This window comes from Leucoraja erinacea, chromosome 27 (assembly GCF_028641065.1).
Source record: "Leucoraja erinacea ecotype New England chromosome 27, Leri_hhj_1, whole genome shotgun sequence".
NCBI lineage: Eukaryota > Metazoa > Chordata > Chondrichthyes > Rajiformes > Rajidae > Leucoraja > Leucoraja erinaceus.
In genome coordinates this window covers 3,835,389-3,860,590 of record NC_073403.1, presented here as the reverse complement: position 1 = coordinate 3,860,590, position 25,202 = coordinate 3,835,389, and the positions used below count along the sequence as shown (strand labels likewise).

Sequence of the window (25,202 nt, the reverse complement as noted above, 5' to 3'; positions counted from 1 at the left end):
TTGGGATGGGCTGTATTAGCTCTGCTTTATGTCCGCCTTTATCTAAACAGTAGAAACACATTAAGAAATAACTGGACGGGTTGAAGATAAAAAAATTTTTTAAAGAGTGCCAAATTAAATAGTATTCAAAAAGAAAAAAGATTTGCTAAGACTTAGTAAACCCATTGTTCTTGCCTTCAATTGCCATTAAATGTTATTCATTGATTTACTTGGGATCCATTCGTGCATCTGTATCTCTGTACCAGGGCAGAGCTTCTATCAACACTCACCAGATTAGTTCAATGCAATTCCATTACACAGTCCAGACCGTGATTTTGTTCAAGGCACGCAGTCAAACAGTGGACAGCGTCCATCATTATATCTAACGCTCGCTGCAAACTTCGACACCAAAACCGTCAAAGTACTTTTTCTACCGAAGCAGAAGCCTTTGGCAGTCCATTCCCACTGGCGAAAGATTCCTCTCTCCACAGAAGCAAACTGATACAAGTGTAGTGAGAGAGGGTGTCAGAAAGGAAGACATCGACCAGTGCAAGGACACGGCCCCTTATCATCAGGCACGTAGAGCTGATTCACCACAAACACACCAGAGAACGTACAAGATTATAGATTGCAGAATGGAGCAATGTTTCATTAATTTGGATCAAACTTTGAAACACATCATGCATTTCCATCCCATTGGGGAGTGACCGGTGTCTGGGCAATAACAACTTACCTTTCCGTAGAATCCATCTTCGAGAGAGCAGCATGTCTGAACACTTTATCTCAAACAGCCGAGAGTGTGTGGGGGGGGGGGGGGGGGAGGCTTAAAGGAAACAGGCAAGGAAGTTTGGTGTAGCAGTGTCACCCTGGACAGGATGTGGAGGGAAGCCCAAACTTTCTAGACAACTAAAGGAACAGGGAAAGAGTGCAATGATAACAGAGGCATCAGGGACTCTGCTTGAAGGAGTATGTTATGGGGTGCAAGGTAACAGGGACACTTGAACAGCCATTTTCCAGTCAACTGCCTGATTCCCCTTGCATTCAACAAGCTAGCTTGCCAGCTGAAGGCCTTATCTTTGATGAAAATCATCACATGATCCCCTACTTACAGACTTCATATTGCTGCTATTGGTCATCCAAAGGGTCAATCATTCCGGTGGCCCAACCAATTAGATGACAATAGACAATAGACACTAGGTGCAGGAGTAGAGGCCATTCAGCCCTACGAGCCAGCACCGCCATTCAATGCAATCATGGCTGATCATCCCCAATCAGTACCCCGTTCCTGCCTTCTCCCCATATCCCCTGACTCCGCTATCTTTAAGAGCCCAATCTAGCTCTGTCTTGAAAGCATCCAGAGAACCGGCCTCCACCGCCCTCTGAGGCAGAGAATTCCACAGACTCGCCACTCTCTGTGAGAAAAAGTGTTTCCTCGTCTCCGTTCTAAATGGCTCACTCCTTATTCTTAAACTGTGTGTGTGGCCCCTGGTCCTGGACTCCCCCAACATCGGGAACATGTCTCCTGCCTCTAGCGTGTCCAAGCCCTTACCAATCATTGCCAACGTTCCCGTATTAGCCGGGACATCCCGTATATATTGGGCTAAATTGGTTTGTCGTATTCGATGGCTACTAGCAGGTGCTCCTCAATCTTACGATGGGGTTACATTCCAAAAAAACCCATCGTAAATCGATAATATTTCATAAGTCGAAAACGCATGTAATACACCTAGCCGACCATCACCAGAGTGTTCAGGGTTGGAGGATTGTCATTCTCCCACAGTTTTATAGTGGAGTTTAGTACAGAGTTACAGCGCGGAAACAGGCCCTTCAGCCCAACAAGTCCGTGCCGACCAGCGATTTACGGAACAGTTAGACAGGTACATGGGTAGGACAGCTTTAGAGGGAAATGTGCCGAACATGGGCAGGATTGGGCACCTTGGTCGGTGTGAGAAAGATGGGCCAAAGGGTCTGTTTCCACTCTGCATGGCTTTATGTGTTAATTCCCAGAAATTAGAGCAAGTTGGATCCTTGGGATTTGGAGGGATTGATATACCAGCCATGATTGAAAGGCAGAATGGACTTGATGGGCCAAATGGCCTAATTCCGTACCTATGACAAGAACCTATGAAGACTGACAATCCAATAATACTCTGGTAAGGACCACCATAAATTGGAGGTGCAGCACCTCTTGGGCAGTTTGCATCCCAGCGCTATGAACATTGACTTCTCTAATTTCAGGTAGTCCTTGGTTTCTCCTCCCCTTCCCAGCTCTCCCTCACCCCTCTGGCTCCACCTCTTCCTTTCTTCTTCCCACCCCCCCCCCCCACCCCCCATTCTTCTCCCCCCACATCAGTCTGAAGAAGGGTTTCGGCCCGAAACGTCGCCTATTTCCTTCGCTCCATAGATACTGCCTCTCCCGCTGAGTTTCTCCAGCATTTCTATCTACCTTCGATTTTCCAGCATCTGCAGTTCAATCTCCACTATAGGAAATAGGCAACGTTTTGGGCCGAAACCCGTAGGGTTTCGGCCCGAAACGTTGCCTATTTCCTTCACTCCATAGATGCTGCTGCACCCGCTGAGTTTCTCCAGCATTTTTGTCCACCTTCGATTTTCCAGCATCTGCAGTTCCTTCTTGAACACTCTCCTAAGGATATTAGAGGGTCGCCAAGGATTGTTGAATTGGGCTGGAACAGCAGTGATTAAAGACCAATAACCGTTTCTTTTCTAATTCATTGATTGTTTTGAGCAATGTGGTGATTATTGATGGCATTTGGGCCAAAATCGCCCTTCAAATGTCTGTCTCAGCGTTAAAATGATATTGGTAGATCCCCCCCCCCTCGACTCCATTCAAGGACCCAAGCAGTCGTTCCAGGTGCGACAGAGGTTCACCTGTATCTCCTCCAACCTCATCTACTGCGTCCGCTGCTCTAGATGTCAGCTGATCTACATCGGGGAGACCAAGCGGAGGTTGGGCGATCGTTTCCCGAACACCTCCGCTCGGTCCGCAAGAACCTACCTGATCTCCCGGTGGCTCAGCACTTCAACTCCCCCTCCCATTCCCAATCCGACCTCTCTGTCCTGGGTCTCCTCCATGGCCAGAGTGAGCAACGCCGTAAATTGGAGGAACAGCACCTCAAATTCCGCCTGGGGAGCCTGCATCCTGCGGGCATGAACATTGAATTCTCCCAATTTTGTTAGCCCTTGCTGTCTCCTCCCAACCCCCAGCCCTCGGGCTGTCTCCTCCTCCTTTTTCCTTCCTTCTCCCCGCCACCCCCTATCAGTCTAAAGAAGGGTTTCGGCCCGAAACGTTACCCATTTCCTTCGCTCCATAGATGCTGCTGCACCCACTGAGTTTCTCCAGCACTTTTGTGTACCTTTGGTAGATTACCTCCAGGTCTAGGCTCCCTCTGCTGGATACCCAATGAAATCACACTGCAGCGTTATAATTCAGGAATGTCACTGCTTCAGATGGGAACATTTGAACAGGTTAATCCCTATCTCTCATTTCAATGTTGTTCTGATTGACCTGAGGCTAATTTACAAATGGCCTTTAACGCTTTGGTTTTATTACAAATCTATCCTTTTAATTCAGAATTTACACATTTTTCTTCCCAGCTGTTAACAGGGCAACTGAACCATCCTATCACCAACTAGAGAGCGGTCCTGACCTATCATTGACCTCATTGGAGATCCTCGGACTATCTTTAATCGGACTTTACTGGACTTTATCGCACACTAAACATTATTTGCTGTCGCAGGAATCTGCGGACAGCTCGATTGTAATCGTATATGTTGGATGATCAGCCATGATCATATTGAATGGCGGTTCAGGCTCGAAGGGCCGAATGGCCTACTCCTGCACCTATTTTCTATGTTTCTATGTTTCTATATTGTCATTCAGCTGACTGGATTGCTCTCAACAAAGCTTTTCCCTGTACCTCGGTACGTGTGACAATAAACTAAACTAACTAATGTGCCTTTGATCCACACAGACAGGCCATTTGACCCAATAGATCCAACACAGTGGCGCAGCGGTAGAGTTGCTGCCTCACAGCGCCAGAGACCCAGGTTCGATCCTGACTACGGGTGCTGTCTGTGCAGAGTTTGTACGTTCTCCCCGTGAGCTGCGTGGGTTTTCTCCGAGATCTTCGGTTTCCTCCAGCACTTCTTTTCCATGCAAAGGGTGGTGGGTGTATGGAACGAGCTGCCAGAGTAGGTAGTTGACGCTGGGACTATCCCAACATTCACGAAGCAGTTAGACAGGTACATGGTTGGAGGGATATGGACCAGGTGGGACTAGTGTAGCTGGGACATGTTGGCCAGTGTGGGTAAGTTGGGCTGAAGGGCCTGTTTCCACACTGTATCACTCTATGACTATGACTGGAGCTTGGCTCAATTATGCTCAAACATGCACTGGTTCACATCTCTGCAGACTTTAATTTTTTTTCCCCTTTAGTTTAGTTTAGTTTCGAGAAACAGCGTGGAAACAGGCCCACCGAGTCCGCGCCTTCCAACGATCCCAGCACGTTAACACTATCCTACACACACACAGGGACAATTTAAACATTTAGACCAGCCAGGAGAAGGCTAGTTAGGTTGAGTATAGGAGCAGAGAGGTTCTACTGCAGTTGTACAGGGTCTTGGTGAGACCACACCTGGAGTATTGCGTACAGTTTTGGTCTCCAAATCTGAGGAAAGACATTCTTGCCTTAGAGGGAGTACAGAGAAGGTTCACCAGACTGATTCCTGGGATGTCAGGACTTTCATATGAAGAAAGACTGGATAGACTCGGCTTGTACTCACTAGAATTTAGAAGATTGAGGGGGGATCTTATAGAAACGTACAAGATTCTTGAGGGGTTGGACAGGCTAGATGCAGGAAGATTGCTCCCGATGTTGGGGAAGTCCAGAACAAGAGGCCACAGTTTAAGGATAAGGGGGAAATCTTTTAGGACCGAGATGAGGAAAACTTTTTTCACACAGAGAGTGGTGAATCTCTGGAATTCTCTGCCGCAGAAGGTAGTTGAGGCCAGCTCATTGGCTATATTTAAGAGGGAGTTAGATGTGGCCCTTGTGGCTAAAGGGATCAGGGGGTATGGAGAGAAGGCAGGAACAGGATACTGAGTTGGATGATCAGCCATGATCATATTGAATGGCGGTGCAGGCTCGAAGGGCCGAATGGCCTACTCCTGCACCTAGTTTCTATGTCTACACGTGACAATAGACTAAACTGATATCAGGCAACTGAACCATCCTACCAACATCAAGAAACAGTCCTGAGCTACTATCTACCTCATTGGAGATGCTCAGACTATCTTTGATCTGACTTTACTGATCTTTATCTTGCACGGAACGTTATTCATGTTATTCCCTTTATCATGTACACGTACACTGTGGATGGCTGGATTTTAATCATCTATTGTCTTTCTGCTGACTGGTTAGCATGCAACGAGCTTTTCACTGTACCTCGGTACACTTGACAATAAACTAAACTAAACTAAACAGCACTGCTAGAGACAAGAAACTGCACGTGCTGAATCTTGAGCAAAACACAAAGTACTGGAGGAATTCAGTGGGTCAGGCAGCAGCTATGATGGGAGAGGACAGACAAGGTTTCAGGTCAGTAAATGCCCCTGTCCCACTTAGGAAACCTGAACGGAAACCTCTGGAGACTTTGCTCCCCACCCAAGGTTTCCGTGCGGTTCCCGGAGGTTGCAGGTGGTTGCCGGAGGTTGCAGGTAGTGGAAGCAGGTAGGGAGACTGACAAAAACCTCCGGGAACCTCACAGAAACCTTGGGTTGGGGTGCAAAGTCTCCAGAGGTTTCCGTTCAGGTTTCCTAAGTGGGACAGGGGCATAAGTTCCCAACCCAAAATGTTGTCTGTTCATTCATTCCACAGGTGCTGCCTGACCCACTGAGTTCCTCCAGTACTTTGAGTTTTGCACTATAGGCTACAGCATGGAAACAGGCCCTTTGTCTCACCGGGTCTGTATCGACCAGCGATCCCAGTACACCAACGCACTAGGGGCAATTTTACAATTTTACCGAAGCCAATTAATATCCTTGGAGTTTGGGAGGAAACCGGAGCGCCCGGAGAAAACCGCACGCGGTCACATGGAGAACGTACAAACTCGGTACAGACGGCACCCATAGTCAGGATCAAACCCCAAAGTCTCTGGCGCTGTAAGGCACCAACCCAACACTGTGCCAATCCGACATCTATAGTACAGTGCTGTGAATGTCAGACTGGCTCTGCAGTTTGAACTCCTGCTGAGAATCCTGACCTTCTGACTCAGAACTGAGGGCGTTTCCAGCTGAGACAACCAACACCTCCATGATAAATATAGGACGAGACAATCTGTGAATAACTCCCCCTAATGTCGATCTGTGCAACACATTGACGTATTGATAACATCTGCTGATCACTTCATTATGCTTACAGTTCTTAGCGGGAAAGGCCAGAGGTTAGTAAGAGTTTATCACTTCGGGAAGAAAATATTCGGCAAGATTTGCTCAAAGTTCCAATCAGGGAATTTGCTATTCTATAACGATGAGACGACCTACCACAGATTGAAGGGGAACAGCCCAAATCTCCTTTGTCTCATAGATAGACACAAAATGATGGAGTGACTCGGGTCACAACCATTTCTTTAAACCCACCCCAAAACGTTGTCTATTCCTTTTCTCCAGAGATGCTGCCTGACCTGGTGAGTTACTCCAGCATTTTGTGTCTGGCATAGAGTCATAGAATGAAACTGTGGGGATATAGGGCCTGTTTCTGTGCTGTACCTCTAAACCAAACTAAACCGAATATGTAAACATAGTACATTGTAATCAATGTGATAAACAAGAAAAAAAGTACAGTGTGTATATATATACACATATTCACATATATATATATATAAATATGTTTGTGTGTAGGAAGGGACTGTACACAAAATGCTGCAGTAACTCAGTGGGACAGGCAGTGTCTCTTGAGAGAAGGAATGGGTGACATTTTGGGTTGAGATCCTCCTTCAGAAGAAGGGTCTCATCTGAAAAAGGGCCTCGACCTGAAACCTCATCCATTCCTATTACACAGTGTATATATATGGACATGCACATGCACATATATGTGCACATTTAAAAATACAATAATAGTGCAAAAATAACAATAATAGTCTATGCAGTTCAGAGCTTATTGGAGGTTGTCATGTTTAATAGCCTGATGGCTGTAGGGAAACATAGAAACATAAAAACAAGGTGCAGGAGTAGGCCATTCGGCCCTTCGAGCCTGCACCGCCATTCAATATGATCATGGCTGATCATCCAAATCAGTATCCCGTACCTGCCTTCTCTCCATACCCCCTGATCCCATTAGCCCCAAGGGCCACATCTAACTCCCTCTTAAATATAGCCAATGAACTGGCCTCAGAAGCTGCTCCTGAACCTGGCCGATATATTTTTCAGGCTCCTGTACCTTCTTGTATGAATGCTGTGTGAATCTATGGCAGGGACGATTAGGATAAGTTTAAAAAATGCTGGCACAGGAAGAGCAGCCTGCCCACTCTGAGACACTTAGAGAGTTGAGAGTCTTCTCGGATAATGATGCAGCTGTAAATTATTGCATTGTATCACAACTACATTTCACTTTAATCCCATTTGAGTTAAGAAGCCCTGGATAATCATGTTTGTCTTACAATGCAGCATGTAAAAGTGGATACAGTTATTGCCTCTGGCGTTAGAATGCAGATGAGAAATTCCTTGACAGCTCTGGGCCAGGGAAGTGCTGTAATTGGCCTCAGGATCGCTGAGTTAAAGGGGCGGCCACCGTGGGGCAGCGGTAGAGTTGCCGCCTTACAGCACTTGCAGTGTCAGAGACTCAGGGTTCGATCCCGACTACGGGTGCTGTCTGTGTGGAGTCCGCACGTCCTCCCCATGGGTTTTCTCCGAGACCTTCGGTTTTCTCCCACACTCCAAAGACATACATTTTGTGGGTTAATTAAAAACATAGAAACATAGAAAATAGGTGCAAGAGTAGGCCATTCAGCCCTTCGAGCCTGCACCGCCATTTAATATGATCATGGCTGATCATCCAACTCAGTATCCTGTACCTGCCTTCTCTCCATACCCCCTGATCCCTTTATGCACAAGGGCCACATCTAACTCCCTCTTAAATATAGCCAATGAACTGTGGCCTCAACTACCTTCTGTGGTAGGAAATTCCACAGATTCACCACTCTCTGTGTGTGAAAAAAAATGTTTTTCTCATCTCGGTCCTAAAAGATTTCCCCCTTATCCTTAAACTGTGTGGCCCCTAGTTCTGGACTTCCCCAACATTGGGAACAATCTTCCTGCATCTAGCCTGTCCAACCCCCTAAGAATTTTGTACGTTTCTATAAGATCCCCCCTCAATCTTCTAAATTCTAGCGAGTACAAGCCGAGTCTATCCAGTCTTTCTTCATATGAAAGTCCTGACATCCCAGGAATCAGTCTGGTGAACCTTCTGGTGACAAATGAAGTCACTTCCCGCTGTTCCTGCCGTTTTGTGTGATAACATACATATTAATTTCCCTTCTCCCCTGCGCATGGCACGAGATTTGAGAGATAAGGGATCGATAACCAATTCAATGGGAAGTGAAGATTGGAATTGATTTTTCCAGCCCTCTTCTCTTGCTATTTCATTACCTTGTGCATTACTTTCCAGTTTTCTTGCAACTCAGCACGGTCGGTTGGAATGATTTTCCCTGCACGCTGAGCTCGCCCGAAACTAGAAGCGCTGACGGTTGCTCTGGGTGGCTCAGTGGCAGCTACGACAGCTGAGTGCAGTCAGGATGGGGATTTCAAGTCTCCACGCTGTCCGCCTCTCAAACTGTGCCCGTCTCGCCTCACCGGGCTGCACCAGTGCGTGGAGTGTGTAGTAGGGGAGAGGAATGGAACGAGGGAACCGACAGGAGACGGGGTTGGGATGAGCAAAGTCCTAGTCACCCCCTTCTCTTGGCTCTAGCGAGTACAGGGCCAGGTGATTAGTGCGGGTGTCAGGGGTTATAGAAACATAGAAACATAGAAATTAGGTGCAGGAGGAGTAGGCCATTCGAGCCTGCACCGCCATTCAATATGATCATGGCTGATCATCCACCTCAGTATCCCGTACCTGCCTTCTCTCCATACCCCCAGATCCCCTTAGCCACAAGGGCCACATCTAACTCCCTCTTAAATATAGCCAATGAACTGTGGCCTCAACTACCCTCTGTGGCAGAGAGTTCCAGAGATTCACCACTCTCTGTGTGAAAAAAGTTCTTCTCATCTCGGTTTTAAAGGATTTCCCCCTTATCCTTAAGCTGTGACCCCTTGTCCTGGACTTCCCCAACATCGGGAGCAATCTTCCTGCATCTAGCCTGTCCAACGCCTTAAGAATTTTGTAAGTGTCTATAAGATCCCCGGCCAATCTCCTAAATTCTAGAGAGTATAGGGGGAGAAGGCAGGAGAATAGGGTTCGGAGGGAGAGATAGATCAGCCGTGATTGAATGGCGAAGTAGACTTGATGGGTTGAATGGCCTCATTCTGCTCCTATCACTTATGAACTTATGGATGGTGAAGTATCACAGAGGCACAGCGGAGTGGAGCAATGTAGGAGCAAGGAACTGCAGGTGCTGGTGAATACACAAAAGGATACAATGTGCTGGAGTAACTGTGCGGCACGGTGGCGCACGGGTAGAGTTGCTGACCTACAGCGCTAGGGAGCCGGGTTCAACCCTGACTACGGGAGCTGTCTGTACGGAGTTTGCACGTTCTCCCCGTGACCTGCGTGGGTTTACCCCGGGTGCTCCGGTTTCCTCCGATGCTCCATAAGATGTCCAGGTTTGTAGGTTAATTGGCTTTGGTAAAAATGGGCTGAGGCACAGGAATAATATCGCTGCTGCTCCTTGCAATAGTTTGGGGGAATCGAATCTAGGGTTCGATCCTGACTCCGGGAGCTGCCTGTACACAGTTTGTACGTTCTACCTGTGACCACGTGGGTTGTACCCAGGTGCCCTGGTTGCCTTCGAATAAGAGGACGTACCTTTAGGAAAGGGATGAGGAGAAATTTATTTAGTCAGAAGGTGGTGAATCTGTGGAATTCATTGCCACAGGCGGCTGTGGAGGCCGTGGATATTTTTAAGGCGGAGATTCTTGATTAGTGCGGGTGTCGAGGGTGATAGGGAGAAGGCAGGAGAATGGGGTTGAGAGGGAAAGATAGATCAGCCATGATCAGCCAATGGTGGAGTTGACTTGAATGGCCAAATTTCCTAATTATTCTCCTAGAAGTTATGAATTAATTAACATGGAATTAATTTTGTTTTTTCACACAGAGAGTGGTGAATCTGTGGAATTCTCTGCCACAGAAGGTAGTTGAGGCCACAGTTCATTGGCTATATTTAAGAGGGAGTTAGATGTGGCCCGTGTGGCTAAAGGGATCATGGGGTATGGAGAGAAGGCAGGTACAGGATACTGAGTTGGATGATCAGCCATGATCATATCAAATGGCGGTGCAGCCTCGAAGGGCCGAATGGCCTACTCCTGCTCCTATTTTCTATGTTTCTATGTTTCTCTGAATCGGGTGGCAGGCCTTCAGTTCAACATCAATTCCAAATGTGTTGGACTTTATCAGAGGGATGTTCTCTCAGTCAACATTAGATGAAAGAATTAGCCCAGATTAAAGAAAACTAAAATGCTGCAGATGATAGAAATCTGAAATAAAAACTGAAAATGCTGGAAAAACTCAGTAGGTCAGGCAGCATCTGTCGAGGGAGAAACAGTTAGAACTTCAGGTCAGAGAGTCATAGAGTATTTATAGAGTCATACGGCAAGGAAAAAGGGCCCTTCGGCCCAACTCACCCATGCCGACCAAGATGCCCAACTTAAGCTACACTCATTTGTCCACAATTGGCCCATGTCCTTCTCAACTCTTCCAATCCATGTACCTGTCCAGGTGTCTTTATATGCCGTTATTGCTCCTGCTATCAGCTACCTCAAGAACTCAAGTACCAGGATCCAGTAGAGTTGCTGCCTTACAGCGCCAGAGACCCCGTTTTGATCCTGACCACTGGTGCTTGTCTGTACGGAGCCTGTAGGCTCTCCCCGTGACCTGCGTGGGTTTCCTCCGGGTGCTCTGGTTTCCTCCCACACTCCAGGTTTGTAGGTTAATTGGCATCGGTAAAGATTGTAAAGTGTCCCTAGTGTGTGTAGGACAGTGCAAGTGTCCGGGGTGATCGCTGGTCGGCACGGACTCGGTGGGCCGAATGGCCTGTTTCCATGCAGTATTTCTAAACTAAACTGTACATGATTACAATTGAGCCATTCACAGTGTACAGATACATGATAAAGGAAATAACATTTAGTGCAAGACCAAGTCTAGTAAAGTCCGATTAAAGATAGTCCAAGGGTGTACAATGAGGTAGATGGTAGCTCACCACTGTTGATAGGATGGATCAATTACTCGAACCATTTAATTGTTTATAGGCACTGAAAGGGTCCAGTGAAAATTCTTACTTGCAGTAGCAGAACAGGTTTGTGAACACAGTACTAATGGGTAATGGAAAAAACATTTGTCCACAATTGGTCCATATCCTTCTCAACTCGTAATTGCGTACAGTTTTGGTCTCCTAATCTGAGGAAAGACATTGTTGCCATAGAGGGAGTACAGAGAAGGTTCACCAGAGACTGGGATGGCGGGACTTTCATATGAAGAAAGACTGGACAGACTCGGCTTGTACTCGCTAGAATTTAGAAGATTGAGGGGGGGATCTTATAGAAACTTACAAAATTCTTAAGGGGTTGGACAGGCTAGATGCAGGAAGATTGTTCCCGATGTTGGGGAAGTCCAGGACAAGGAGCCCCACACAGTTTAAGGATAAGGGGGAAATCTTTTAGGACTGAGATGAGGAAAACATTTTTCACAGAGAGAGTGGTGAATCTGTGGAATTCTCTGCCACAGAAGGTAGTTGAGGCCACACAGTTCATTGGCTATATTTAAGAGGGAGTTAGATGTGGCCCTTGTGGCTAAAGGGATCAGGGGGTATGGAGAGAAGGCAGGTACAGGAGACTGAGTTGGATGATCAGCCATGATCATATTGAATGGCGGTGCAGGCTCGAAGGGCCGAATGGCCTCTACTCCTGCACCTATTGTCTATGTTTCTATGTTTCTATGTAAACAGACACAGAATAAGTAAAAGTAATAAGATAAACGCGATATAGTGCAAGACAAGACAGCTTGCCGTTCAATGTTAAGTTGGTGTTTGTAGCGTTTAACAGCCTGATGGTTGTTTGGAAGATGTTGCTCCCGGACTTGCAGGTCACGTTATCGGGCTCCTATACCTTCTTCACAATGGCAGGAGTGAAATGCGAGCCTTGCCAGGGTGTTTATCTCAGTTTAGTTTAGTTTAGTTTAGAGATACAGAGCGGAAACAGGCCCGGCCTTCGTTCCACCGAGTCCGCACCGATCCCTATCCTACACACACTGGGGACAAATGACATTCATACCAAGTCAATTAACCTACACACCTGTGTAGGACAGAACTGCAGATGCTGGTTGAAACACAACATGCTGGAGTAACTCAGCGGGACAGGCAGCATCTCTGGAGAGAAGGAATGGGTAACGTTTCGGGTTGAGACCCTTCTTCACACTGGGTCAGACTTCAGACGTCTTCAAACCTACAAACATGTATGTCTTTGGAGTGGGAGGAAACCGAATATGTCGGAGAAAACCCAGGACGGTGTTAGCCTCTGACGATGCTGGCTGCCTTTTTGAGGCAGTGCCTCCTCTAGATCCTATCTATTAATTCTATGATACTGTATCTTCTACATTCACCCAAGAGAGCTGACATTATGAGACCACATCGACAAATTGCATCCCCACAAGTCCATGCTAGTCCAGAGGGCGGTGGAGGCAGGTTCTCTGGATGCTTTCAAGAGAGGGCTAGACAGGGCTCTTAAAAATAGCGGAGTCAGGGGATGTGGGGAGAAGGCAGGAACGGGGTACTGATTGGGGATGATCAGCCACGATCACATTGAATGGCGGTGCTGGCTCGAAGGGCCGAATGGCCTACTCCTGCACCTATTGTCCATTGTCTATTGCTCTATGAGCAATACGATGCGATTGCCTTTGTGGTCGTCTCTAGAGTGAAACATGGACCTGAATCCCTGACTCAGCGTTGCCAACTCAGCTACAAACGCTGCACAAAGTACGAGACGATTGCCATGAGCATCATTTTAGTTCCAGTTTAGTTTATCATTGTCAAGTTTAGTTTAGTTTAGAGAAACAGGCCCTTCGGCCCGCCGTGTCCACACCGACCAGCGACCCCCACCCACTAACACTATCCTACACACTAGGAACAATTTGCAGTGATGCCAAGCCAATTAGACTCCAAGCCTGTACATCTTTGGAGTGTGGGAGGAAGGCAAAGATCTCAGAGAAAACCCATGTAGGTCACGGGGAGAGCGTATTAACTCCATACAGACAGGCACCTGTAGTCAGGATCGAACACGGGATCCTGGTGCTGTGAGGCAGCATCTCTACCGCTGTGCCAACATGCCCCAACGTATAGTGAAGATCTTTTTGGTTGCGTGCTGTCCAACCAGCGAAAGGCTACACATGATTAACTCAGCCCTTGTCTTGTGACCCACGGACTAATTTCCTTCGCTCCATAGATGCTGCCGCACCCGCTGAGTTTCCCCCAGCATTTTTGTCTACCTTCGATTTTCCAGCATCTGCAGTTCCTTCTTGAACACGGACTATCTTTGACCAGACTCTAGTGGCTTTATCTTGGACTACACATCATTCATGTTATTCCCTTCATCATGTATCTCTACACTGTGGACGGCTCGATTGTAATCATGTGTTGTCTTTCCACTGACTGGTTAGCAAGGAACAAGGAAGAGGCGGAGACGGTGGGCTGTGGGAGAGCTGGGAAGGGGGAGGGGAATGAGGGAGAAAGCAGGGACTACCTGAAATTGGAGAAGTCAATGTTCATACCGCTGGGGTGTAAACTACCCAAGCGGAATATGAGGTGCTGCTCCTCCAATTTGCGCTGGGCCTCACTCTGGCCATGGAGGAGGCCCAGGACAGAAAGGTCGGATTGGGAATGGGAGGGAGGGGGAGTTGAAGTGCTGAGCCACCGGGAGATCAGGTTGGTTAGTGCGGACTGAGCGGAGGTGTTGATCGAAGCGATCGCCAAGCCTACGCGGGGTCTCACCGATGTAGAGAAGTTATCACGCTGATCAGGTCTCCAGCCTTTCTTGGAAGGGTTAACAATTCTGGAACAAATTCTCCGTTTAGCTTGATCTGAATCTCGTGGAGAAGCCATGTATCTGTGTCGTTCTGCATTGGCCTCACGTGCTCGTTAATTAGTGTGATTTCAGCTCTTTTAATTACCATTCATGATGATTGCATCTGATTAAGACTAAGGTAAAAGTGATCAAATATTACAGATGGCACAGTAAACCTGGCTGATCATATAAATCAAAATGCTCCGCTGATCACAGTCAACTGTGGCTTGGAGGTAGAGTTGCTGCCTTACAGCGCCAGAGACCCGCGCTCGTTCCTGACTACGGGTGCTGTCTGTGTGGAGTTTGTACGTTCTCCCCATGAATTTTTCACACAGAGAGTGGTGAGTCTCTGGAACTCTCTGCCACAGAAGGTAGTTGAGGCCACACAGTTCATTGGCTATATTTAAGAGGGAGTAAGATGTGGCTCTTGTGGCTAAGGGGATCAGGGGGTATGGAGAGAAGGCAGGTACGGGATAATGAGTTGGATGATCAGCCATGATCATATTGAATGGCGGTGCAGGCTCGAAGGGCCGAATGGCCTACTCCTGCACCTATTGTCTATGTTTCTATGTTTCTATGAATGGGTTTTCTCCGGGAGCTCCGGTTTCCTCCCACACTCCAAAGACGTACAGGTTTGTTGGTTAATTGGCTTTGGTAAAGATTGTCCCTAGTATGTAGGATAGTGTTAGTGTACAGGGATCACCTGTCGGTGACGAAGGGCCTGTGGAGAGGATGTTTCCTCTAGTGGGAGAATCTAGGACCAGAGATCACAGCCTCAGAATTAAAGGACGTTCCTTTAGGAAGGAGATGAGGGGGAATTTCTTTAGTCAGAGGGTGGTGAATCTGTAGAGGTCAAGTCAATAGATATATTTAAGGCACAGATAGATTCTTGATTAGTATGCGTGTCAGGGGTTATGGGGGAAGGCAGGAGAATGGTGTTCGGAGAGAGATGCCAGTTGGCATGGACTCAATGGGCCGAAGGGCCTGCTTTCATACTGCACCATTCTCTGATTATTCCAATTTCCTCTTCAACGGCACGATTGGAACGATGAATATTAACGAGCTCGGGAGCTGGACAATTAGCCCGCTCCGTCCGAGAGCGGGGCACTTAATCCCGTTGGCCGGGTATTCGTCTGCGCGCCATTCTGCAACTTGAATCTGCTCCTGAGACATAGAAACATAGAAACATAGAAAATAGGTGCAGGAGTAGGCCATTCGGCCCTCGAGCCTGCACCGCCATTCAATATGATCATGGCTGATCATCCAACTCAGTATCCCGTGCCTGCCTTCTCTCCATACCCCCTGATCCCTTTAGCCACAAGGACCACATCTAACTCCCTCTTAAATATAGCCAATAAACTGGCCTCAACTACCTTCTGTGGCAGAGAATTCCAGATTCACCACTCTGTGTGTGAAAAATGTTTTCCTAATCTCGGTCCTAAAATATCCCCCTTTATCCTTAAACTGTGTGTGGCCCCTTGTTCTGGACTTCCCCAACATCGGGAACAATCTTCCTGCATCTAGCCTGTGCAACCCTTTAAGAATTTTGTAAGTTTCTATAAGATCCCCCCTCAATCTTCTAAAATCTAGCGTGTACAAACCGAGTCTATCCAGTCTTTCTTCATATGAAAGTCCTGACATCCCAGGAATCAGTCTGGTGAACCTTCTCTGTACTCTCTCTATGGCAATAATGTCTTTCCTCAGATTAGGAGACCAAAACTGTACGCAATACTCCAGGTGTGGTCTCACCAAGACCCTGTACAACTGCAGTAGAACCTCGGGGGTTACACAAAAAAGCTGGAGAAACTCAGCGGGTGCAGCAGCATCTATGGAGCGAAGGAAATAGGCAACGTTTCGGGCCGAAACCCTTCTTCAGACTGATCGGGGGCGGGGGTGGGTGGGGACATGAATGCAGTAGAACCTCCCTGCTCCTATACTCAAATCCTTTTGCTATGAATGCTAACATACCATTCGCCTTCTTCACTGCCTGCTGCACCTGCATGCCTACTTTCAATGACTGGTGTACCATGACACCCAGGTCTCGTTGCATCTCCCCCCTTTTCCTAATCGGCTGAGGAAATGGCAGGTGAAGAGATTGCAGAGATTCGATACATTAATACTTGCGACAATGTAAAGACTCTGTACCGAGTGACGATTCGCAAGATTACCTTGCGTTGACGGCTCTAATCTGTATTTAGATCGCAGTCAGAGTTCGTTCATTAACAATCCAGTCAGGTAGAGACTAGGAGGCAGAATGCTAATTATTTCCCCGTCTTATCACCGATTCCTAGTCCCCCGGGAAACTGCTTCTTCCTGAGGCTCTCCGAGCAAGAACAGAAGTGTCTTTACAATCCATCGGAAACTTGACTAAAAGACCTGAATGGACAGAAGAGCCTGCGCTCAGCTGTATCTCCTGACCTCGATACTTGATGCAGGGTTTAACAGAACAAAGGGTTTTTTAATCAGGGAACTAAAAATAGCTTCAAACTTCCAAAGGAGGCGGAAGGATTTTTTTTTTTCCGTTCTGCAATTATTTGCAACTAATTCCTGGGAGATGGGCCCTGGACACGACCAGACGTTCAAGAAAGTACAGCTGGTTCTGCAGAGAATAGAAACATAGGAAATAGCAGGAGGCCATTTGGCCCTTCGAGCCAGCACCGCCGTTCATTGTGATCATGGCTGATCATCCACAGTCAGTACCCCGTGCCTGCCTTCTCCCCATATCCCTTGACTCCGCCAGCCCCCTAGAGCTCTATCTAGCCCTCTTTTAAATTCATCCAGTGCTTTGGCCTCCACTGCCCTCTGGGGCAGAGAATTCCACAAATTCACAACACTCTGGGCGAATCTTTGAAAACACGAAGCTGCCCTTGTGTTTGTATCACAGCTCTGCCTCAATGCCGCCCAAGCCTCCACGCTCATTGGCAACCCGTGATGCTGGCTGCTATCCGTGGGTTCGAATCCTAGGCCGCACGTTCGTAGGAGATCAAGAATATAAAATCATCAAAGCAGCGGTGGAGTTACTGCCTTATTATGCCCCTGTCCCACTTAGGAAACCTGAACGGAAACCTCCGGAGACGTTGCGCCCCACCCAAGGTTTCCGTGCGGTTCCCGGAGGTTTTTGTCAGTCTCCCTACCTGCTTCCACTAGCTGCAACCTCCGGCAACCACCTGCAACCTCCGGCAACCACCTGCAACCTCCGCGGAACCGCACGGAAACCTTGGGTGGGGCGCAAAGTCTCCAGAGATTTCCGTTCAGGTTTCCTAAGTGGGACAGGGACATTACAGCGCTAGCAGCGCCAGAGACCCGGGTTCAACCCGGGCTACGATTGCTGAGTGTACGGAGGTGGTACAGACCACAACCCCGCGGCCTCCGTGGGTTCTCATTCCCCCACCCCCCACCCCCCCCCACCCCAACCCCACATCAGTCTGAAGAAGAGTCTCGACCCGAAACGTCACCCATTCCTTCGCTCCATAGATGCTGCCTCACCCGCTGGGTTTCTCCAGCAGTTTTTGTCCACCTTCGATTTTTCCAGCATCTTCCTTAAACCCCTCAGGTTCGTATTAAATTCCCCCCCCCCCCCCCCCCCCCTCCCCCCCCCCCCCTTAAACCCCACGTTCTCTGGTTCCCCTACTCTGTGCGTCTACCCGATCTATTCCTCTCATGATTTTGTACATCTTTATAAGATCATCCCTCATCCTCCTGTGCACCAAGGAATAGAGTCCCAGCCTGATCAACCTCTCCCTGTAGCTCAGGCCCTCAAGTCCACCAGTCCTGGCAACATCCTCGTAAATCTTCTCTGCGCCCTTTCCAGCTTGAGAACATCTTTCCTGTAACATGGTTACCTAATTATAGGAAGGATGTCAACAAAATAGAGAGAGTACAGAGGAGATTTACTAGAATGTTGCCTGGGTTTCAGCAACTAAGTTACAGAGAAAGGTTGAACAAGTTAGGGCTTTATTCTTTGGAGCGCAGAAGGTTAAGGGGGGACTTGATAGAGGTTTATTAAATGATGAGAGGGATAGACAGAGTTGACGTGAATAAGCTTTTCCCACTGAGAGTAGGGAAGATTCAAACAAGGGGACATGACTTGAGAATTAAGGGACAGAAGTTTAGGGGTAACATGAGGGGGAACTTCTTTACTCAGAGAGTGGTGGCTGTGTGGAATGAGCTTCCAGTGAAGGCGGTGGAGGCAGGTTTGTTTTTATCATTTAAAAATAAATTGGATAGTTATATGGACGGGAAAGGAATGGAGGGTTATGGTCTGAGCGCAGGTGTATGGGATTAGGGGAGAATACGTGTTCGGCACGGACTAGTAGGGTCGAGATGGCCTGTTTCCGTGCTGTAATTGTTATATGGTTATATTATATGGTTATATGGTGCCCAAAACTGAACGCAACATGACCTCCCAACTTCTGTACTCAATACTCAAGACTGATGAAAGCCAATCTGACGGACGTCTTTTTGACGATCCTATCTACAGTACCTGGATAATTTTTTGGACGCAGAGATAAATAGATTGACAGATTCTTGATTAGTATGGGCGTCAGGGGTTATGGGGAGGGCAGGAGAATTGGAGTTAGGAGAGAGATATTAGATCAGCCATGATTGACTGGTAGAGTAGACTTGATGGGCCAAATGGCCTGGTTCTGCTCCTATCACTTATGAAATTACCTGTGACGCCACTTTCAATGAATCTGATGAGTGAATCTTTACGTGAATATATACAATTGAAATGAATAGAAACATAGAAACATAGAAAATTGGTGCATGAGTAGGTCATTCAGCCCTTCGAGCCTGCACCGCCGTTCAATATGATCATGGCTGATCATCCAACTCACTATCCCGTGCCTGCCTTCTCTCCATACCCCCTGATCCCTTCAGCCACAAGGGCCACATCTAACTCCCTCTTAAATATAGCCAATAAACTGTGGCCTCAACTACCTTCTGTGGCAGAGAATTCCACAGATTCACCACTCTCTGTGTGGGAAAAAAAATGTTTTTCTCATCTCGACTTCCCCCTTATCCTTAAACTGTGACCCCTTGTTCTGGACTTCCCCAACATCGGGAACAATCTTCCTGCATCTAGCCTGTCCAACCCCTTAAGAATTTTGTAAGTTTCTATAAGATCCCCCCTCAATCTCCTAAATTCCAGCGAGTACAAGCCGAGTCTATCCAGTCTGTCTTCATATGAAAGTGCTGCCACCCCAGGAATCAGTCTGAATGAGATTAAAATCCATGCGGTTACTAAAACCTTAGTCTCCCTTGCAGATTCCTAAACAGTAGTGGCTGCACTCCACACATCAGTCGAACAAAGACCAGCTTGTGATAAAAAGAGCAAAGCTGATTATGTCTCGATAGAGATTTATGAGCCACCATAATAAAACTTTGTGAGAATTCAATTTCCAATTTGCTTCAGCCTTCTTTCCGTGGAGAGTGGACAGCGAGGTCACACGCTGAGTCGACACATTGTCACACCGCACACACGTCTCCCCACATAGATCACATTTACCAATTGTATTAGAGTCATGGAGTGATACAGTGTGTTAACAGGCCCTTTCACCCCAACTTGCCCACACCGGCCAACAATGTCCCAGCTACACTAGTCCCACCTGCCTGCATTTGGCCCATATCCCTTCCAACCTGTCCTATCCATGTACCTGTCTGACTGTTTCTTAAACGTTGGGATGGTGCTAACCTTGAGACTTGAAATAATTCGGCAAGATTTGTTCAAATTTCCAATCAGGAAATTTGCTATTCTATAATAATGAGGCAACGTACTTCAGATTGAAGGGGACAGCCCAAATCTCCTTTGCCTCATAGACAGACACAAAATGCTGCAGTGACTCAGGTCAGAGCCCTTCTTTAAACCCGCCCCGAAACGTTGCCTATTCCTCCAGAGATGCTGCCTGACCTGTTGAGTTACTCCGTCATTTTGTGTCTGGCATGGAGTCTTAGAGTGATATATAGAAACATAGAAATTAGGTGCAGGAGTAGGCCATTCGGCCCTTCGAGCCTACACCGCCATTCAATATGATCATGGCTGATCATCCAACTCAGTATCCTGTACCTGCCTTCTCTCCATACCCCCTGATCCCTTTAGCCACTAGGTCCACATCTAACTCCCTCTTAAATATAGCCAATGAACTGTGGCCTCAACTACCTTCTGTGGCAGAGAATTCCAGAGATTCACCACTCTCTGTGCGAAAAATGTTTTTCTCATCTCGGCCCTAAAGGATTTCCCCCTTATCCTTAAACTGTGACCCCTTGTCCTGGACTTCCCCAACATCGGGATACGGTGGGGAAATAGGCCCTTCAGCCAAAACTTGCCCACACCGGCCAACAATGCCCCAGCTACACTTGTCCCACCTGCCTGCGTTTGGCCCATATCCCTCCAAAGTTGGTTCGACAACAATAGATCAGACAGGACACAGACTGCAAGAAAAGAAAGATCAGTTCAAGATAAAATAATGTTAGCATATGAGTGTTCATAATGAAGAATTATAACAGGATATAAGTGATCAACCTACCTTGCCTCTCTCCTCCCATTCCGAAGGTGTGTGGACAAGCATTTCATATGGAAATAATAGGCTGTCACAGGGTTATACTGCATGGAAACAGGCCCTTCGACCCAAGTGGCTGCTTTACAGACTGTCCAAGCTAATGAATTAGTATGTGTGTCTGGCACCCTCCATACATCCTGCCATATATCAAAGTGTAGGCACCGCAGTGTAGTTTAGAGATACAGCGCGGAAACAGGAACTTCAGCCCACCACGAAGACCAGCGATCCCTGTACGCCAACACTATCTTAAGGGCCTGTCCCACTTAGGCGATTTTTTAGGCGACTTGGTGTTTCCTTCTTGACGAAAGGAGATTTGCACATCAGATGGACAAATTCTCCTCAGACGTGCAAGGAACACGGGCAAATATCCCGAGTGAGGATGGCATCTAGTGTCCTTCAACACCCGGAGGATGCACTGCGCACTCGCCAGGCAGTGGAGAGACCGTCAAGTCAACATAGAAACATAGAAACATAGAAATTAGGTGCAGGAGTAGGCCATTCGGCCCTTCGAGCCTGCACCGCCATTCAATATGATCATGGTTGATCATCCAACTCAGTATCCCGTACCTGCCTTCTCTCCATACCCCCTGATCCCCTTAGCCACAAGGGCCACATCTAACTCCTTCTTAAATATAGCCAATGAACTGTGGTCTCGACTACCCTCTGCGGCAGAGAGTTCCAGAGATTCACCACTCTCTGTGTGAACAAAGTTCTTCTCATCTCGGTTTTAAAGGATTTCCCCCTTATCCTTAAGCTGTGACCCCTTGTCCTGGACTTCCCCAACATTGGGAGCAATCTTCCTGCATCTAGCCTGCCCAACCCCTTAGGAATTTTGTAAGTTTCTATAAGATCCCCTCTCAATCTCCTAAATTCTAGAGAGTATAAACCAAGTCTATCCAGTCTTTCTTCATAAGACAGTCCTGACATCCCGGGAATCAGTCTGGTGAACCTTCTCTGCACTCACTCTATGGCAATAATGTCCTTCCTCAGATTTGGAGACCAAAACTGTACGCAAGTCACGAAAGATATACAAAAAGCAACGAGGTTTGCCGTGGGTTAAAACGTGGTGGTGGAGCCAGGGACCAGTTGGAATGTCATCTTGTTGAGTTTCATTGTCTGAATAACTCATTATCACCAACCCCACAGCCAACAATGGTCCATTGTGGGCTCCAAATGTCCTTGATCATCTTTTCTTTTTGTATATCTTTCGTGCATTTGTTCCATGTGCCTTCCATATCTCTCGTGTCAATATCCAGCCTTGGCCACCTGTGCCGGCTCTGGTTCGTTCTGAACCTTATCATACCTCTAGTTTCGCCCCCCCCACCCCCCCCACCCCCCCGACTCTCAGTCTGAAGAAAAGTCTCGCCCCGAAACGTCACCTATTCCTTTTCTCCAGAGATGCCGTCTGACCCGCTGAGTTACTCCAGCATTTTGTGTCTAATAGGTTTGTAATCTTCAGTTGATCCTATACATTTGGTACATCACTGGTGGCTGTCTTCAGTTGCTCAGGCCTCAAGCTGTTGAATTGATTGACGGAAAGATACAGCATAGAAACAGGCCATTCAGCCCATCCAGTCCACGCCGACCATTCATCACGCGTTCACACGAGTTCGATGTTGTCCCAACTTTCACACCCACTCCCTACACACTGGTGGCAATTTACAGAGGGGCCATTCACCTACAGACCCGCGCATCTTTGGGACACATGACGCCAACACGGGGGAAACCGGAGCACCCGGAGGAAACCCATGTGGTCGCAAGGAGAACGTTTCAAACTCCGCACATACAGCGCCCAAGGTCAGGATCGAACTCAGGTCTCGGTCGCTGTGAGGTGGCTGCCCTACCAGCTGCGCCACCTCTCGAGTCTTTCTTGACCTCCTCTGTGGGAGGGCTATATATATGTACTTACTCTATGAACCACTGTTGTATAACGTTAGTGCCTCCACCAATGTAAAGCACTTTGGCCAACGAGAGTTGTTTTTTAAATGTGCTATAGAAATATAAGTGACTTGACTTGAATGTCATCACTTACCTTGCTTTAAGATATTTCTACCACTTGTCTCACATGAAGATTTGAGTCATCAGCGCTAACACCTGCTGAACTTCAAGTGTTTTTTGAAAGACACTGCAGTGACGCTCCCGAGGTTGTTCAGCGTTATTAAATCCTTCTCCTCCTCCACTCCTCCACTCTCCACTCCTCCACTCCTCCACTCCTCCACTCTCCCACTCCTCGCCCCTAACCCTACACAATCTTCTCACCCAACACTGGCAACTTACATTCTGGTCTCCAACACACCACAAATTCTTGGATTCCTTCCTGACAATGGGAAGAAGGTATCGGAGCCTGAAAATAGGTTCAGGAACTGTTTAGACAATAGGTGCAGGAGTAGAGGCCATTCGGCCCTTCGAGCCAGCGCCGCCTTTCAATGTGATCATGGCTGATCATCCCCAATCAGTACCCCGTTCCTGCCTTCTCCCCGTATCCCCTGACTCCGCTATCTTTAAGAGCCCTATCTAGCTCTCTCTTGAAAGCATCCAGAGAACCGGCCTCCACCGCCCTCTGAGGCAGAGAATTCCACAGACTCACCACTCTCTGTGAGAAAAAGTGTTTCCTCGTCTCCGTTCTTCCCAACAACCATCAGGCTATTGAACACCACGACCTATAATCAGGCTCCGAACTATATATACAAGGGGGCATTTTGTTTGCACTATTATTAGTACAAAAACAGTCCCCTTATATGTATAGTTCAGAGCCCAATTGGGGGTTGTAATATTCAATAGCATATATATACTGTATATATAACCAAACAGACAAAAAAAGAATACATATATATATGAATGTACACACAAACACACACACATATATATATATATACACACACATACCCATATATATATACATATATATATATATCAAATGTGTATGTGTGTGTATATATATATATGTATATATATATATATATATGTGTGTGTGTGTGTGTGTGTGTGTGTGTTTGTGTGTGTTTTGTTTGATATATATATTTCAAACAAAACAGAATATATGCAAAAGAAAAGTATATATATATATTTGAACATATATATATTTATATATATGTTCAGCATCTATCTATATATATATATATATACACATATATATCTTTTTTTGATATATATATATATATAGATCTTTTTTGTTTTATATATATATTTTGTTATATATGCATATTTATAACCGTGTGTTGAGGGGACGGCCACTTGGTCGAGTATATTTATATATTTGTTATCGTTTATTACAGAATACTATGTTTACATATTCTGTCGTGCTGTTGCAAGTAAGAATTTCATTGTTCCAGTTTGGGACACATGACAATAAAACACTCTTGACCCTTGACCCTTGTCCCTACCCCAGTCACCTCAATAATCCATCCACAACTTCCTATCGCCACCCGGCAGCACGAGATGCCTTTCCAGAGATGGGCATGGGGGTTGGTCGCCCTCGTGGCACTGAACTGACCCATCAACGGAGCTGGCGTGAGAAGATCTGTCGCCCTCTTGTGTTTGTCGCCCTTCCCGTGGGTGAGACCTGTCAACTGACCTCAGTCAGGAGAACGGCGGCAAACAGAGGCAGCAGCAGCAGCAGCAGTGCCGCTGTTTGGCGCCAACCCCGGAGCAGGTTCCCTTTTTTTAGGCGGGCACCTATGGATGTCGAACCAGATGGCATCATCGCCCTGCTGCGGACTTCTGCAGACTCAAACCCAAGAAGAAGAAGCCTTCTCCGTCAATCTTCACCTGTCCAAAATTGCACAAACTAAAGAGAGGGGGAGAGAGAGAGAGAGAGAGAGAGAGAGAGAGAGAGCGAAAGAGAGAGAGAGAGAGAATGTCATGGAGTGGGTTGCCCTCCAGATTGAGAAATACCTTGTGTAACAGGTGGATGGTTATAGGTGGTTTTGTAGTTGTATGATCCATGTTTCATAGGAGTCATGGAGAAATCTATGGAAGACAGAAAAAGGTATGAAATTTAATACAGCCAAAACATGCACTCAGGACAGACAATATGGATGGTAGTGTCCAAAAATGACAGAATTAGTGGTGACGTTAATGGGGTGTGGGGTGTCTCCGCCCCAGTTTCGTTACCCACCCCTCTGCTGTTTCAGTGGTCTGGCAGAGTTGGTATAGGGAGGGATATTTCAAGAGGTCATGGCAACCCGTATACCAACACTGCCGAGCCTGATTCCTCGCTGCCCACACTCCAACCCCTCCACCTCCTACCTTATACATTCATGAGCCACAGGAGCAGAATCAGGCCATTTGGTCCACCGAGTCTACTCTGCCATTCAATCATGGCTGATCCATCTTTCCTCTCAACTCCATTCTCCTGCCTTCTCCCAGTAACCAGTGAC

General features: G+C 47.2%; 1 protein-coding gene across 5 annotated transcripts in view; it reads right to left on the bottom strand.

Annotated features, from left to right (window-relative positions):
* Positions 1-25,202, bottom strand: part of srcin1a (SRC kinase signaling inhibitor 1a) — a 322,417-nt gene that overhangs the window by 144,370 nt on the left and 152,845 nt on the right. For all 5 annotated transcript variants that reach the window (XM_055656823.1, XM_055656821.1, XM_055656827.1 and 2 more), the window contains one exon: positions 24,718-24,792. In XM_055656823.1, the coding sequence (XP_055512798.1) occupies positions 24,718-24,784 (67 nt within the window). In that variant the 5' untranslated portion in view covers positions 24,785-24,792. The remainder of the gene's footprint in view (positions 1-24,717; positions 24,793-25,202) is intronic.